At 46.9% G+C, this 18,429-nt stretch overlaps 1 protein-coding gene across 21 annotated transcripts in view; it reads left to right on the top strand.

Moving 5' to 3' along the window:
- Positions 1–18,429, top strand: part of PDZD2 (PDZ domain containing 2) — a 471,153-nt gene that overhangs the window by 367,085 nt on the left and 85,639 nt on the right. For 13 of the 21 annotated variants that reach the window (XM_078365635.1, XM_035291724.3, XM_035291721.3 and 10 more), the window contains 2 exons: positions 2,866–2,998; positions 10,030–10,182. In XM_078365635.1, the coding sequence (XP_078221761.1) occupies positions 2,866–2,998; positions 10,030–10,182 (286 nt within the window). The remainder of the gene's footprint in view (positions 1–2,865; positions 2,999–10,029; positions 10,183–18,429) is intronic. The other 8 variants (XM_078365629.1, XM_035291726.3, XM_035291725.3 and 5 more) reach the window with 1 other exon arrangement.

The following is an 18,429-nucleotide window of genomic DNA, read 5'->3' as shown; positions in this document are numbered from 1 at the left end:
AAACCAGACTGGTACTGGTCTGCCCAAGCTTGAGAGGGGACGCAAGGATATCACTTGAGTTACAGTTGAAGGAGCTGGAGGGAAGTGGTCTGAAGAATGGAAAACTGGGCACAAACCAGCACAGTCTTTTATGCTCATCAGTTCTTTTATTACAGAATAGGATGCTAATCACTAGAGTAGAGATAAGATTAACTGCAATTGTTAGTTGTCTGGGTGGTAGTAATTACTGAAGGATTAAGACCTTAGGTGGTTTTTATGCCAAATAGTGTTATTAAGCTTCCAAAATGGCATGTGTGTTAAGGAGCTCTTGTCAGATAGACACTTACCCATTAATCCTAGGTCTTAAGTTCTAGTCTGTCTTTAGCAAGGAAATTCCTGTGCCCAGAGATAAAAACTTACATGGAACTGATCTTGTCTGTTTTCCATCTGAGCCATTTCTGGTGGATCTCATTATTTTCTTTTCATTCTTAGCCTGGAGTTGTGTATGAGCCTCTGGGGTGTATGATTCACAAGCGGGGCATTTTAGTTAATAACAGGAGATGAGAGATAGGAAAGAGGGAAATAAGAAAAGGGATGGGGATTTTTTTTTTGAAACGGAATGTCACTCTGTCACCCAGTTTGGAAGGCAGTGGCATGATCTCGGGTCACCACAACCTCCGCCTCCTGAGTTCAAGCGATTCTCCTGTCTCCACCTCCTGAGTAGCTGGGACTACAGGCACATGCCACTATGCCCAGCTAATTTTTGTATTTTTAGTAGAGACAGGGTTTCACTGTGTTGGCTAGGCTGTTCTCGAACTCCTGACCTTGTGATCCGCCTGCCTTGGCCTCCCAAGGGATAGGAATGGTCTTGGTGGTGTTCTGGATAAGTAAGGCCTGGACACTGGTCCGAACCATTGCATTCTTGATTCCTGAATCCCTCTCCTCCCATAGGAAGCAGCTCCTGAGTGGCCCACCCACACAACTCCTGAGAGTCCCGCTCGTTTCTTCTGTGGTTTTCCCGTTCTCCTTCTCCCACCATTCCAAGCAGCTGCGGGGCCCTCAGCATTTCTCAGCTTCAGGGATTTTTGAAGGACAGAATCAGAGACTAGCAGAAGTCTCTGGTGCCTCCTGTCTTCTGTTAAAGCCTAAATTCATAGAAAAGGCAGTGGCGCATGCCCTAGAGGAAGGAGACAGAAAGTGAGAGAACAGCTGTCGAAGGCAGGAAAGTGGAGGTGAGGATGGAAGGAGAGAAGTCAGTTGATTCATGGAAGGAAAGCAAGGAGAGAGCCTGCAGATTGGAGAGACACTGAGTTTCTGGGCGTGTCAGGGACATGCGTGTGTTTCATGGCAGTATCCTGGGTGCTGATGTGAGCCTTTAAAACGGGCGCCCAGTCTTTTGACTTCCCTGGGCCACACTGGAAAAAAAAGAATTGCCTTGGACTACACATAAACTACACTTAACACTAACGATAGCTGATAAGCTTTTTAAAAAATCACCAAAAAAACTCATGTTTTAAGAAAGTTTGCACATTTGTGTTGGGCACATTCAAAGCCGTCCTGGGCTGCATGCAGGCTGTGGGTTGGCCAACCTTGATCTAGAGGGTACGGTCGGATCCGAAGCTTGAGGTCTGTCTGCCTCACCAGCTTTCCTATGCCACGTTCAGCCTTCTCTGGCTCCTTTAGGATCCTGGGAGATCAGATCCCTGGAGGCGCTGGTGGAGTCCACAGGACTGTGGACTCACCACGATCAAAGGGGCCTGCCCAGTGCTCCGGCATGGTCGCCATGCAGAGCCCTGACCCACCCTAGGGGAGGCAGTCCCTGTGACAGCTGAGTCTCCTGCCAGCAGGAAGAAAGCTCAGTCAGCCATAATGTAATTGAGGAAAGAAACAAAATGTTTGTACACCATGTTTGTCACTCAGGTGTGATACCTGCAGCGATAGCATTTCCGGCAGTTTATTTGTTCTTTTCCTTTCTTTCTTGTTTTTTGTTTTGTTTTGTTTTGTTTTAATTCATCCTTCTGCATATGAAGCTTGGCTGTAGAGACTCAGGGATGAAAAAGGAGCTGCAGCCGGGCCTGGTGGCACACACTTGTAGTCCAGCTTGTAGTACTCAGCTATGAGTACTACTACAAGTAGTACTTGTAGTACTCAGCTATGAGACTGAGGCAGGAGGATCACTTGAACCCAGGAGTTCCAGGCTGCAGTGAGCCAGGATCACGCCACTCCACTCCAGCCTGGATGACAGAGAAGGACTCTGTCTCAAAAACAAACAAGAAAGAAAACATAGAAGAAAGAAAGAAAAAGAACAAGGTGCTGAGGAGAGTGAGAGACTTGATCCTCAAGGACATGTAGCTCCACTGGGAGACACAGACACATGTAGTAAAGCACAGTGCCCCAGCGGACATCTGTTCAGGGTCGTGCCACCTGGGAAGAGAGGAGGGCAGTGCATCAGGAAGGAAATAGAGGTGGGCTTAGGATACTTCTGCTCTTTCTGAGCTTAGCTCAGTGACTGTCGTCAGGGCAGGGTGGCAGGTAGAATTAAGAAAAGAATGACTTGGCTCTCCTAAAGCCTTGGGGTCTTGGTTCCTCTATGACCGTCTCCACCTGGATGGGAGTTTCAGTGACACTGATGCCAGGTAGGGTGGTGACCTCGCTTTGCTTATTATTGAACCACTGCCTGAAATCATGGAGGCTTTCACTCCTCTGATGGGAATCTGGACACCAAGAATAAAGCAATCCCACCCAAACTGCTTCTGGCCATCACAGTGTCCTCCTTAGCCCAGTCTTGACTGTCCCTTCTCACAACCCTCAGTAGCTCCAGCAAATGGCCCTTCTCAGGCCAGAATGTCTTGACAAGGGATTTTTTTCCCGTCTCCATTTCCTCAGGGATGGCAGGCTGTCCTTAGGAGATGAGCTGCTGGTAATCAATGGTCATTTACTGGTTGGGCTCTCCCACGAGGAAGCAGTGGCCATTCTTCGCTCCGCCACGGGAATGGTGCAGCTGGTGGTAGCCAGCAAGGTAGGTCATGTTTGTTTTTTGGTACTCGTAACAGTGGCAGTGGTGAGTTGGGGTTGAGCCCCACCTCCCATCTCTCTCTCTCTCTCTCTCTCTCTCTCTCTCTCTCTCTCTCTCTCTCACACACACACACACTTGTTTACCTTGGGCCATTGAAACAGCCATGCTTCTACAGGGCAATGCTATGCAGAGACCCTTAGCTAAAGTGCAGTTAGTTACTTGGCTTTCCTTAAGAGTTTTTGTAGGTATTTGTTAGGGCACATGCAACCCCTGGGCTGTGGATGGGTACTGATCTGTGGCCTGTTAGGAACTGGGCTGCGCAGCAGGAGGTGAGTGGCAGGTGAGGGAGCATTACCTCCTGAGCTTCACCTCCTGTCAGATCAGCAGCGGCACTGGATTCTCATAGGAGCACGAGCCCTATCGTGAACTGCACACATGACGGATCTAGGTTGTGCACTCTTTATGGGAATCTGATGTGTGATGATCTGAGGTGGGACAGTTTGATCCCAGAACCATCCTCCTCATCCTTGGAAAAATTGTCTTCCATGAAACTGGTTTTTGGTACCAAAAACGTTGGGGACCACTGTGATAGGGGATGAAAGGAAAGAACATAACTAAAGAAAAGGTGAGAATGGCAGATGGAAGGAAGGACAATGTGGAGAGAGCAGCAGCTCCTCCAGGAGGAGCTGCAGAGGAGACGGGGAAGCCTGGACAGCCAAGAGAGCCTCAGGGGTGCCAAGGGCAGGTGTGGCTTCTGCTCTCACTTGTGGCCTCTGAGTGTTGGAGCTGGAGGAAGCGTTGTGAGTCCTGTTTGCCCAGTCAATTTACACATGAGACAGTGGGGGAGAGCTTTCATGACTCCTATTGTCTCACAGAGGCCATGATGCCATCAGCTGCACCAGGACCTGGGCCCTAACGCCCAACCCGGTGTCTGTCCCCTGTCTCCCTGCTGCCTCTTCTCATGGCTCCTCTACACGTCCTGAGGCCCCAGGCAGGCCAGAGCTTCTTTCATTCCCACCCTGCAGTGCCTTCATCTAGTGCCCAGTTCTGGATGCCAGCATCTGCTTCTTAAAGCACTGGCTAAACTCTGTAGGACTTTACAGCCGTGGTGAGAAAGAGGAGGCGTTGGCCTCTTGTGTGTCTGAGCTGTGGGATAAGTACAACGCGTTGATGAGACTAGGGCAGAGTCTGTGTGGCCGAGGAGCTAGTGAAGTGGAACCATGAGGCTCTGTTCCAATTACAGCCGGGAAGGACATGACAAGGCCACACCCGCTTAGCCCTTTGCCGCATGACGCTCGAGCTAATATGGATAATCCTTTTTCCATGGTCTCTGCTGTTATTTCAAACCTGGCGTGATAGGCTTCTCTGTATTTTCCCCCTTGAATTGCAAGATTGATTGCTGATTTTTGGAATACTGAACAAATAGATTAGAAGAACATTTTGAGCTATCCAAAAAAAATGATATCCCTGCTTTCCTTTCCTTAATACCTTTTACCCCAAGTCCTTGACCTAGACTCTCAGACTTCCAAAGAGAATCTATCTACAGAGCCCTGGTGAAGACTTGGCAGGAAGAGTGGGCGTCTGAGTCCCTGGAGGTAGGCGTGGGACCACTGTCCATTGATAGTTCCCTTCCTCCCCATCTAGAGATACCAGAGGACAGCCTGGGGCTTTCTCTTGAGTCCATTGTCCTCCCTGCATGTCTTCACTCAGAGTGTCTGCCTGTGGGTTATCTGTAGCCCCTTGCTAGGGATGGGGCAGCAGACAAACCCTGGATTCTCTTTGTCAGCTGGTGAATTCCACAAGGAGGGAAATGCTACAAGAGAAGGAGAAACCAGTTCCTCATTTTGACAGATAGAGTGGGAGCTTGAAAGCATCTTTGGGACACGGACGGACACACACACACACACACACACACACACACACACACAGAAAGCTTGTTTGATTCGCACAGCTGACCTCAATGTCGTGTGCTGAAGAACGTAGATTTTTGCACAGGCGTTCTATCACGTAGTGCTAAACCTTCATTTCTGGTACTGACTTCTTCTCCTGTTAGCTTTTGTTTGTTTTTGAAACAAAGTCTCACTCCTGTCACCCAGGCTGGAGTGCAATGACGCAATCTTAGCTCACTGCAACCTCTGCCTCCCAGGTTCAAGCGATTCTCCTGCCTCAGCCTCCTGAGTAGCTGGGATTACAGGTGCCCGCCACCACACATGGCTAATTTTTTGTATTTTTAGTAGAGACGGGGTTTCACCATGTTGGCCAGGCTGGTCTCAAGCTCCTGACCTCAGGTGATCCACTCGCCTCACCCTCCCAAAGTGCTGGGATTGCAGGCATGAGCCACCGCATCCAGCCTCTCCTGCTAGTTTTAAAAACAGGGAGGAGGATAGCTTTTCTTTGTCAAGCCATTATCCACACACACAAAATAAAAGATTTAAAAAAAAAAAAAAAAAAGCCACTCATGGGTAAAGCAAATAATGAAGGGCTTTGAAAACTAGTTCCTCGATGGTGCCTGCTCTCTGTGAGATGCATTGACTCATTGACTTAAAGGAAGAAAGGATGCTACATGTACCAGGTGCCCATAGGGTGCCAGGTGCTTTTAGTTCTTTTTTTTTTTTTTTTTTTTTGAGACAGAGTTTTGCACTTGTTGCAATAGCACAATCTCGGCTCACCGCAACCTCCACCTCCTGAGTTTCAAGTGATTCTCCTGCCTCAGCCTCCTGAGTAGCTGGGATTACAGGTTTGTGCCACCAGACACCCGGCTAATTTCGTATTTTTAGCAGAGACAGGGTTTCTCCATGTTGTTCAGGCTGGTGTCGAAGTCCCAGTCTCAGGTGATCTGCCCGCCTTAGCCTCCCAAAGTGCTGGGTTTACAGGCATGAGCCACTGCGCCCGGCCGTTTAGTTTTTATTCAGTGAATGGTATTAAGTTCCAAGTGGCTGGACTGGGCATGGTGGCTCATGCCTGTAATCCCAGCACTTTGGGAGGCCAAGGGAGGAGGATTGCTTGAGCCTAGGAGATCAAAACCAGCCTGGGCAAAATAGTGAGACCTCTTCTCTACACAAAAATAAACAATTTAGCCAGGTATGGTAGCACACACCTGTAGTCCCAGCTACTTGGGAGGCTGAAGCAAGAAGATTGCTTGAGCTTAGGAGGTCACGGCTGCCTGGGTGACGGAGCAAGACCCCCGTCTCAAAAAACAAAAACACACAAACAAACATCCAGGTGGTGAATTACCTTGCCCTGAGGTCACACCACAGTAGAAACCAGAATCGGGTTTTAGCCTGAGCAGCAGACTTCACAGTTCATGCTGCTTCTCATGCACCAGGCAGCCTTTTTGCAAACAAAATATAAAGGATGCTAGAACCAATGGTATTAGAAAAAGATAATGTGTTCCTACTAGAGGCTTTGACTTTTAGGGACACTTGCTTGGGTCCTTGTAGGGCCGAGTAGCATTGCAGAGCCAAAGAATGAGGGTCGGTCCAAGTTCTCAATCTATTGGCCCTTGGGCATCTGTCCCGAGCTGTGCTCCTAAAGCTGACCGAGGCCTCTAACATCTTCAGATAAGCTTCGTTTTTACGATTAGGCAGTAAACTGCTGCAGCAGCTGCCTGCTGCTCCTCAACTCCACCTATACCATCCAGGGTCCTCATCCACTTAGGAGGAGAAAGATAACAGCCTTCAGGTACCTCTTGACATCTGTTTCTCTTCTTTATCCAACAAGAGCAAGTAATTCACAAGCTTCCTTGAAGAGGGAGGGGAGAGCTTTTGACTTGCTGAATGTAAAGAACAACTAAAATGTAAACTATTGTTTTTACGGATAATAGTCACTTCTTTGCAAAACTTTACGGCATCGTTTTGGAAATACAGCAGTTACTTGATTGCAGAGAGGATGCCTGATGTTTCCACACAAGTGTATTGTTGCTTACAGTATGAGCTAAGGAAGTTTGTATTGAATGAATAAACTCAAAATATACAAGTTAGTTTTCATATTCCTGGAAGCAATATGTAACAGTACAGATCTCTTGCTTGCTTTTTTTGTTTTTTTCACTCTCAGTTTTTATTAACAAGTAATATGTATGTATTATATCAAATGCAGACAAACCCCCCAAAATGCAGAGATGCTGATGCTGCTGAAATTCTCATAATACCGCCGATAGTACTCACTGTGCATTAACTGGCATGTCCTTCCAGCTGGGAACGTCTGTATGTGTTTGCAACATGTACATACACGTTTTCTTTAAAACGGAGTCAAAAGCAAGGAAACAGCACATTTTCTGGAGGCAGTCCCACCTGGACTTAAACCAAGCACAGCCCTTTAAAAGCTGCATGGCCCGACCAAGTTGTTACCTTTCCTCATTCTCAGTTTTCTTCTCTGTACAGTGAGAATCAGCAACTACCTCCTGAGGGCGATGTTTCCACATTTCATTTAAATGAAATCTCAAGGGGCCGGGCGCGGTGGCTCATGCCTGTAATCCCAGCACTTTGGGAGGCCAAGATGAGAGGACCGCTTGAGGCCAGTAGTTAAAAACCAACCTGGTCAGCATAGCAAGATCCACCCTCCGTCTCTATAAAATGCTAATAAATAAATGAATAGAGTCTGATTCCATGTATTTTTGTTGATCTTTAAAAGTTATTCAAGGCTGGGCGCAGTGGCTTATGCCTGTAATCCCAGCACTTTGGGAGACCGAGGTGGGAGGATCACCTGAGGACAGGAGTTCAAGACCAGCCTGGCCAACATGGTGAAACCCCATTTCTACTAAAAATATAAAAATGAGCAGGGTGTGTTGGTGGGTGCCTGTAATCCCAGATACCCAGGAGGCTGAGGCAGGAGAATTGCTTGAACCCAAGAGGCAGAGGCTGCAGTGAGCTGAGATCCTGCCACTGCACTCCAGCCTGGGTGACAGATAAGACTGTATCTCAGAAAGAGTTGTTCAAGGACCGCCTTCATTGAAAAGACTTTATCTGGCATTTTGATTTGACAAACAATCTAATCTCTTTTTTTTTTTTTTTGAGATGGAGTTTCACTCTTGTTGCCCAGTGATACAGTCTCAGCTCGCTGCAACCTCCGCCTCCCAGGTTCAAGGGATTCTTGTGCCTCAGTCTCCCAAGTAGTTGGGATTACAAGCGCCTGCCACCACGCCCAGCTAATTTTTGTATTTTTAGTAGAGACAGGTTTCACCATGTTGATCAGGCTGGTCTTAAACTCCTGACCTCAGGTGATCCACCTACTTTGGCCTCTCAAAGTGCTGGGATTACAGGCATGAGCCACTGCGCTGAGCCAATTGAATCTCTTTCTAATGAGTATATGCTGGGGAGATGAGCACAGGAGCAGGGAGGAGGAGATGATGGATTTGTGAGCTCTGGGCTAGGGCCGGGGACACAGCAGTGAATAGACATGGTGTTAGGTGGGAGCAGTTCTCAGACATGCAGGGGAGATGGACACATGGAGTTAGACACCCTGCAAGCAGTAGTCCAAGACTTTAGAGAAGAAAGGAGGAGCACATGGAGTGGCTACTGAGATGACCGAGGTAGGTTTTCACAAGGAGAGGTGTTGAAGCCTTCCTTGCGTGGGCCTCAGTCATGAAAGGAAGGATAGTACCAGCAGAGGGAGCTGCCGGCAGGAAAGGCAGTGGGCAAGGAAGAGTCCAAAGGGTTTGGAAGGCAGCATGGCATCAGAGTGGGTTTGTGGGGAGAGTGGACAGGGATGAGTTTGGAGAGTGGGGCAGAAGCGGCTCTAGAAGATGCTGACCTGCCGATGAGGGCTTTAGACAGCATCCTGAAAGCAGCCCAGGAGAGGCCAGCAAAGGAGCCTGGGTCAGGGGTGGTGACTCACTCTTGCAATCTCAGCACTTTGGGAAGCCAAAGCAGAAGAATGGCTTGAGCCCAGGAGTTGTAGACCAGTCTAGGCAACATAGTGAAATTTTGACTCCACAAAAAATTTTTAAATAAGCCATGCCTGTAGTTCCAGCTCCTCAGGAGGCTGAGGCAGGAGGACCATTTGAGCCCAGAGGTTTGAGGTTGCAGTGAGCTATGATTGCACCACTGCAGTCAACCTAGGTGACAGAATGAGACTTTGTCTATAAAAAATATATAATTGTGGCTCACGCCTGTAATCCCAACACTTTAAGAGGCCGAGGCAGGTGGATCACAAGGTCAGGAGATTGAGACCATCCTGGCTAACGTGGTGAAACCCCGACTCTACTAAAATACAAAAAAATTAGCTGGGCATGGTAGCATGTGCCTGTAGTCTCAGCTACTCAGGAGGCTGAGAAAGGAGAATCACTTGAACCTGGGAGGTGGAAGTTGCAGTGAGCCAAGGTTGCACCACTGCACACCAGCCTGGGTGGTAGAGCAAGACTCCATCCTCCCCACAAAAAAAAAGTGTGTGTGTGTGTGTGTGTGTGTGTGTGTGCGCGCGCACGTGTGTACGCATACATATAATTGTTTTTTAAAGGGATCTTAAGTTCAGGGAGCTTGGATTATCCATGGAAACACTGATCTAAAGGCTGGCCATGGTGGCTCATGCCTGCAATCCCAGCACTTTGGGAGGCCAAGGCAGGTGGATCACTTGAGGTAAGAAGTTTGAGACTAGCCTGGCAACACAGTGAAACCCCATCTCTACTGAAAACACAAAAATTAGCCGGGTGTGGTGGCTCATGCCCATAGTCCGAGCTACTTGGGAGGCTGAGGCAGGAGAATCACTTGAACCCAGAAGGCAGAGGTTGCAGTGAGCCAGGATCACATACTGTACTCCAGCGTGTGCAATGGAGCAAGACTCTGTCTCAAAAAAGAAAGAAAGAAACAGCTAAGAATCACACATTCTTTGGCGGTGGGCGGATGGTGGGGGTGGAATGGGTTTGGGTTTAAATTGAGTCCACACCCCCCGACCTTTGTGGTAACCTTGCAGGTGCAGAACATTTACTCCACGGAGTCTTTGGGTTGGGAGCACATAGCTTGCCTGTGCCAGGTTGCGCTCAAGAACTGCTTGGTTCTGAGGAGTAATTCATGGGTGGGCCTTTCATTGTGTCCCCATAGGAAAGCTCCGCGGAGGACCTCCTCAGGTTAACATCTAAGAGCTTGCCGGATCTGACCAGCTCCGTGGAAGACGTGTCCTCTTGGACTGATAACGAAGACCAGGAGGCAGACGGGGAAGAGGACGAAGGAACCGGCTCTTCTGTCCAGAGAGCAGTAAGTGGCTCTGTGCTCCTGGCTTTCTGTTGGAATTCTGTTTTCCTGGAGTCCTGGGCACCAGGATTATGGGATAAATGCTTGAAATAGTGTGATAGAGCCTAGGATGATGGGAAAAGATGCCAGTGCATTCTCTCTGTTTTTCTCAGAATCTTTGAGAAAAATCTGTGAGGGTGATATTTTTCATTTAAGGAAAAAACTGAAATGGTAAGATGAGAAAGTCACCAGGGGGAGGCAGGTGGATCACCTGAGGTCAGGAGTTCAAGACCAGCCTGGCCAATTTGGTGAAACCCTGTCTCTAGTAAAAATACAAAAATTAGCTAGGCATGGTGGTACATGCCTGTGAGTTCCAGCTACTCAGGAGGCTGAGGCAACAGAATCATCTGAGCCTGGGAGGCAGAAGTTGCAGTAAGCTGAGATCTTGCCACTGCACTCAAACCTGGGCGACAGAGCAAGACTCCATCTCAAAAAAAAAAAAAAAAAAAAAAAAGGCAACTGTTCAGTACATGTGTTAATTTCTAGAATGCTTTATAATATACACAAGGATTTTGCTGCTATGCCTTGCTAGTGTGTTTGACAACTACTATTAGCGAATTTAACTTAGATGGGGAGATTTCTGGTGGAAAGGAGAAAAGGCCAGGTGCAGTGGCTCTTACCTGTAATCCCAGCACTTTGGGAGGCTGAGGTGGGTGGATTGCTTGAGCTCCAGAGTCTGAGACCAGCCTGACCAACATAATGAAACCCCGTCTTTACAAAAAAAAAAAAAAAAAAAAAAAAAATTAGCCAGGTGTGGTGGGGCATGCCTGTAGTCCCAGCTCCTCAGGAGGATGAGGCAGGATCACTTGAGCCCAAGAGGCTAAGCCTGCAGTGAGCTGTGATGATGCCGCTGCACTCTATCCTGGGTGACAGAGCAAGACCCTGTCTGAAAAAATAATAATAGGGCCGGGCGCAGTGGCTCACGCCTGTAATCCCAGCACTTTGGGAAGCCGAGGCGGGTGGATCACAAGGTCAAGAGATCGAGACCATCCTGGTCAACATGGTGAAACCCCGTCTCTACTAAAAATACAAAAAATTAGCTGGGCATGGTGGCGCGAGCCTGTAATCCCAGCTAATCGGGAGGCTGAGGCAGGAGAATTGCCTGAACCCAGGAGGTGGAGGTTGTGGTGAGCCGAGATCGCACCATTGCACTCCAGCCTGGGTAACAAGAGTAAAACTCTGTCTCAAAAATAATAATAATAATAATAATTTAATAATACAGAATGATTCAGGTGAAGTTGTGTGGAATCCGACTCCCAATTTTAATCGAACCGGGACTCCCTGCATGGCTCGCAGCTCTTCTTTACACAACCGGGACACTTCACACCCTCTTGGTTTGCTCTTGCACTGCCTGGTACACACACAGTCGTGAGGGCTTTTGGTTAACTGGTTGCAAGGTGGCTCTGTGTTCTCTTCTTTGTGTCCCAATCTGAAGGATGTGTCATTTATAGTGTGAACGCTTATCAGCCCCTGTTCTCCATCTAAACAGCTGTTGGGGTAGGCGCCCTCTCTCTGCCTCTTGGAGCCCCTTCCTCCTGAACCTAGGCAGCATAGGGAAGCACTGGAAAATCAGCTTTGCTTCCAGTAAGGCCTTGGAAGATGAAAGATGCAGCCAGGAGCGGTGGCTCATGCCTGTAATCTCAGCACTTTGGGAAGCCGAGGCGGGTGGATCATGAGGTCAAGAGATTGAGACCATCCTGGCCAACATGGTGAAATCCCATCTCTACTAAAAATACAAAAATTAACCAGGCCTGGTGGTGCGGGCCAGTAGTCCCAGCTACTTGGGAGGCTGAGGAAGGAGAATCGCTTGAATCTGGGAGGCAAAGGTTGCAGTAAGCCAAGATTGTGCCACTGCACTCCAGCCTGGCAACCAAGAGAGACTCGGTCTCAAAAAAAAAAAAAAAAAAAAAGACACATCTCATATTTAGCACAATAAGCTATATTTAAAGGAGAAAAAGTTGCTTTTCCTCTTCCTTTTTGTTCTTGGAAACCTAGGGCTACCAAGCATGGTTGTGCAGGTTGTAGACTGCACAAAGGCGTCACATCTAAGGGTGTACCATTCACATCGTAAGCATCAAAGGCTTTTAGATTTATTCTATTTTCTGAAGGATGGCAGTAGGGGGGCTCCCTGTGCTCTGTGCTGGCACAGCAGATGCCCTCTGCTCCTTATTTCCCACAAGAAGGGAAGTAATGTGTCTGGGCAACAGCAGACTTCCACTCCAGCACGGCTCCAGCATTCTGACCTTTTCTTACTATACATCCTTTACTAGCGGCTCTCCAGCCCAGCGGGTTGCCCATTCCTCTCGTCCGCTCCTGTTCCCGCTGGCCGGAGGGCTTGTCCCTGCTGAGCAGGATCTGATTGCTCAGCAGTTGTGCCCCGGGACATCTCAGCCAGCTTTCAGTGGAAAGCTAAGCAAGCCCCATGTCTGCAGCAAGGATAGCCCAGCAGCACGTCCGCACCCCCTCCGCTGAGCCTCCAAGCCATGGACAGAGCATAACAGCTCTTTGTGGAGCGCTGACAAGCACACACATTGTTAAAAAAATTTCTTAAGTCGTACTCTCTTGCAAAAAAACTCCCAGGAATTATTTAATTGGGAACTTTGTATACTAAATACTGATCTAATAAATGACCTATCACATAAATAAAATCTATTACATGTTATATAATGTATTTTTATTTAAATTATTATTTTTTAGACTTTATAAATCTATAATTTGAATGACTACATACAATTTATTATGCATAATTATGAGTTTTTCTGAGTATAAAAGTAATGCTTTACTATGTAAATGTTTTTGACCAAAAAACCAAAAAAAAATTCCAAAGACAATATAATCACCAACGATCCTATGTTCGGAGATAGCCATCTATAACATTTTGCCGTGGATTTCTAATTGATTGTTTTCTCTAAGCACATTTGTATTTTTAGTTGACCTTATGTCAACATCATCATACGACGTGTGCTGTGGTCTTAATGGCATAATCATGGGCGTATCCCTGTTATTAAAGGGTCCTCTGAAACACGATCTATAATGGCTAATATTCCTCAACATGAACGTGCCATAATTTGTTTTCACCAATGTATCTCACATTTATAGTCACATTTTTTCAAACTGTTAATTTTGCATAGAACATCTTGGCTCCTATAGCTGTCTGTGTTACCTTTTTTTTTTTTATTTTTGGACACTTCCTTACATGGCTTATAGCAGTAAAATTACTTAGTCAAAAGTGTTTTTCCTGGAGAGATGATAGTAATTTACACTTGCAGCATAGGCCAGTTCCCACCATCACCAAAAACGTTATCTTTAGACAAGTTTGCCGATTACTCACACATTGTTTTATGAGTTTATCCCTGTAGTTTTTTCCAGGGAATTTCAGTGCATTTTGTCATAACACACTGGATTCGGAAAGCTTTGTGCTGCCTTTAAGGTGAAGCTAAGCCTCTCAGCAGTATTTCGCCACCAGTATACCTGTTGCCCTGGCTCTGTTTCTGGGTTTCTCTATCATGTCACCTGAAGCTCTTTTTTTTTTTTTTTTTGAGATGGAGTTTCACTCTTGTTGCCCAGGCTGGAGTGCAATGGCCTTACCTCACCACAACCTCTGCCTACTGGGTTCAAGCGATTCTCCTGCCTCAGCCTCCCAAGTAGCTGAGATTACAGGCACCCACTACCATGCGCGGCTAATTTTGTATTTTTAGTGGAGACGGGGTTTCTCCATGTTGGTCAGTCTGGTTTTGAACCCCCGACCTCAGGTGATCCTCCCACCTTAGCCTCCCAAAGTACTGGGATTACAGGTGTGACCCACCACACCCAGCCATCACCTGAAGCTCTTAATACACCGTTCCTAAGCCTATTATCTTCGGGGCTTCATGCCCATCCATCACCAAAGCCCGAACACCCATAGTTTTTCAGCCATCTCTTGAGCTGTCGTTTCAGTCCAGGAGAACCAGGCCTGAGACCGAGCCCTGTAGGGCGCAGGAAGTGTGGGCAGTGGAAGCAGGTATTTTCTAGGCCTCATAGTTTACCAGGGTCGGCCCTGCTGTTTCTCATAAAGGTGCAGAACTCCAAAAAATAAAAACTTTTTAAAAATAAAGTTGCAGAAGTACAGAAAAAATGTTTTTTCTTTTTTTAGTTATATGTTCACAATCCAAGATTCTTTGTTTCAGCATTTTTAAAAATGAAAGGACCACTCAAAGAAATGTGGTACTCTTAATCAACTATGATACATAAGCCTTTTATTTCACAGATGATAATGATTAAACCTGCCGCCAAATTCCGGCCAGACACGGACCATTTTTGCACCTGTATGTCGTGGTGTGTCTTGAGCACTTAAGCTGAGCAAATGTAATACAAATGGCGAGGAGCTGCCATGCATCCCCCTTATGATTTACTTTTAATGGCTCTAATAAATAGCAATGAGATTTCCCTCTCAGAAAGCTCCATCCATGCTTAGAATAAAACCATATGGTGACTATCAAGTTTGAGGAGTAGAAGCCAGTGAAAAAGAGAATGGGGGCAGGATGGCGGAACCCCACTGTCATTTGCATAACTGTCAGTCATCTCAGTGGGGTCTGGCTTCAGTGACAGAGCTCGATATCTGCCACAAACCCCCCCATCATCACCACATCCAAGATTAAAGACTGCCAATTTGGTCTCAGAAATATCAGAGTCTAGCCCCTCCCCATACCACCTGTGGTCCTATTCTACCTGATTGGCCGTTCTTCCCCGAATCTTCATTTTCTGCTCTGTACTAACAATTTCTTTTTTTCTAGAGCTAGGGTCTTACTCTGGCGGTACCCAGGCTGAAGTACGGTGGTGTGATCATAGCTCACTGTAACCTCAAACTCCTGGGCTCAAGCAATCCTCCCACCTCAGCCTCCTGAGTAACTGGGACTACAGGCACATGCCACCGTGCCCTGCTAATTTTTTAAGTATTTTTTTGTTGCTATGTTGCCCAGCCAGGTCTCAAGCTCCTGGCCTCAAGTGATCCTCCCACCCTGGCCTCCCAAATAGCTGGGATTACAGATGTGAGTCACCTCGCCTGACTAAGCAGTATTTAAAGAAGAATATTTTAATTAAGAATATTAGCAATATTTTAAATAAGAATCTGGCATGTCATTTAAATGTTTAAGGTCTCCAATAAAATGAGCGGCACATGCATTATGACTATTGGCTATTCAAAAAAAGGAAGTGTCCTTTCTCAAGTGTAAATAATTTTTATCTGAAAAAGGAAAGAGATTTTTCAGGAGAAAAGTCTATGTTCTAGCCTTCTGAGAAAGAAACTTTAAAATGAAGAGAAAGGAAGAGTTTCAGTATAACAGGACATGAAACGGATGACACTTATTAAGTGATTGGAGCCTGTCTCCCTTTTTATATTTTTAACAAAAACAAACAAAATGGAAATAATGGTTGTCTTTGCCAAATCTGCAGTTGTCAACGCTCAGCTTGGAAGGGTTTGTTTAGTACATCAATCAGGAGACCTGTATCCGGCTTCCTTTGGTATCAAGAGAATCAGTTCTAACATTTTTGGAATCACGAGTTTGGAAAGATCTTGGAGAACTTTCGGGCAATTCAGGTTTTAGAAGGAATAAAGGACCTATTTCTTGAAAGAAGAGCAAAGCAGGACCTTCCGATTCTGTGAGTCTGATATGGGTGTTGGACTCTGTTTGTTGGTGGGACTGGCAGGGGTCTGGGGACCTGAAAGCCAGTACCCTCGAGTGCAGATATTAGGCCTGTGGGAAGAAAGGAGAGAGGCCCTCTTGTGTTTTATTTGGACTGAATAATTGATCAGATGTCTGCTCTAAATGTTTCCAAATCTGTCCCGGGCATCAAGAACTTCTGTTACAGCATCTGAATGTATCATTTTTGGTTGATTCATGGTGTCCTAGATGGGAAACTCTCTCTTGTTTCAGGGTTGACCTGGATTTTTCTGGCTAATTAAACTTGAGTCTTATACAAAGAACAATGAACACCAAGGGTGTAAACCTGTGATTATTATTAAAACAGAAAGACACAGAGTCTGACTGGAAGTCAGATCTTCACAGAGTAAAACTGTTAATGCTGAGAGACACTGGCATGGAGCTTTCTGCATCTAACGGGAGTGAATGTTCTTCCTGAAGCCTTGAGGATAGAGTGTTAGCACTTAGGCTGCTTCTATGCACAGTGTGGGCTGAGCCTCGCAGCTTCGCTGAGCCCAGGGCAATCACAGCCTCCGCTTATAGATTCTCCACTCTGTCCCTCGGTCAAAAACAGTCTGTCCTCTTTGGACTTCCACTTCCTATTTCTGTAACTTCAGGATTCACCTCTTCCAGGAAGTCTTCCCTGATGCACACATCCTACCTCCCTAGGCTCCCAGCATGCAGTGCCCTATGTTGTCTTTCATGGCCCTTAACTCAGATGGCAGTGACATCGTTATTCAAGTGACAGCTCACTTAATGTTAGTGGAGGCTCCGCAGGGGCAGGGCCCCGTCAGGGTTGCTCATTGTGTCTCCAGGTCCTTCCTCTCACTGTGTGTATAAGATAGATGAATGGTTGGACAGATGTGCAGATGGGGATGGTTGGTGCACCCTCTGATCATCCTGTAATGCTCCCTGCATACCTCTCATCGTAAGGTTTTGTCACCTTCCACTGTCTTCCCCAGCCAGCATACCATGGATTTAAAATGACCTGAGCCAGGAGTGGTGGCTCATGCCTGTAACCCCAGCACTTGAGGAGGCCTAGGTGGGCGGATCACTTGAGGTCAGAAGCTCAAGACCAGCCTGGCCAATATGGCAAAACCCCATCTCCACTAAAAAATACAAAAAAATTAGCCAGGCATGGTGGCTCATGCCTATAATTCCATCTACTTGGGAAGTTGAAGCAGGAGAATTGCTCAAACCTTGGAGGTGGAGGTGGCAGTGAGCCAAGATGGCGCCACTGCACTCCGGCTTGGGTGACAGAGCCAGACCCTGTCTCAAAAAAAAAAAAAAAAAAATTAGAAAAAAATAGTTTAAAATGGACTTGGCACATAGCGGACATCCATTTCTGTCCCCAAGTGAGAGAAAGTCTCTCTGCTCCTCCCTTCTGGGAATTTCTGTCTGGGATAAGAATATTAGTGATTTAGATGACATTTTTTGAAATGTAGCATTGGGAGAACACAGTGTCCCTTCTCTTAAAATGGGATATCTGTAATAGCAGCTCATTAACAGGTTAAGTAGATTTCTTCTTTTTTATTTGGTTAAGGTTAGAAACCTGCAAGCAGCTAGAGGGAATTTAGGACTTGGTTTTTCACAAATCAGCAGCAAAAACAAAGGATTACGCATCCCAGGGGGAGTTGGTGAAGAAATAAGCAGGATATAAGTGAAAAGCCCAAAAAGGCACCAGGGCAAAGAGCCCAGAACTGCAAGAGTCAGAGATGTGGGTTGTGGTAAACACAACTATAAAGTGTCAGAGCTGCAGGGAACCTTGGGGAGTAGCTGGTCCCAACCTTGCATTTTACAAGCTGGAGACCTGCGATGCGAGGGAAGACCGCAGAGCTCTGCCGAGAGCAAACTCGTTCCCCTGGAAAAGTCACATTATAGCTCAAGGCAGCTGTGAGGGGAAAAGAGCCAGGAAAATGACATGAATGCAGTGCAAAGAGTTCATAGACGTCACAGAAATGCAGAACGATCACTGTGGATGCGGACGCATGAATGGGCGCAGGGAGCTTCCACACGCCCCCATCTGGCTCCTGTGCGCTCTGGAGAGGCCTACTTGGCAGATCTGGATGGGGTAGGGCCCAGCAGTCTGTGTTTCTGGTAATTCTGATGCCCAGCAAGATTATAAAAAGTGAAAGTGGTAGGCAGGGTGAGTTGGCTCACGCCGGTAATTCCAGGACTTTGGGAGGCTGAGGCAGGCAGATCACAAGGTCAAGAGATCGAGACCATTCTGGCCAAAATGGTGAAACTCATCTCTACTAAAAATACAAAAATTAGCTGGGTGTGGTGGCGCATGCCTGTGGTCCCCGCTACTCTTGAGGCTGAAACAGGAGAATGGCTTGAACCCAGGAGGTGGAGGTTGCAGTGAGCGAGGTCACACCATTGCACTCTAGCCTGGTGACAGAGAGAGATTCCATCTCAGAAAAAAAAAAAGTGAAAGTGGCAAGGCTTTTGAGAGTCTCCCAGCTAGGGGCTAGGTAACGGCCAGGGACCTCTGTGTGCATGGTGTTGAGACAAGGGGAGGTTTTAAGCCCCC

Source organism: Callithrix jacchus, chromosome 2 (assembly GCF_049354715.1).
Source record: "Callithrix jacchus isolate 240 chromosome 2, calJac240_pri, whole genome shotgun sequence".
Lineage (NCBI taxonomy): Eukaryota > Metazoa > Chordata > Mammalia > Primates > Cebidae > Callithrix > Callithrix jacchus.
Note: the sequence above shows the minus strand (reverse complement) of the source record. Positions and strands in the feature narration are given on the sequence as shown.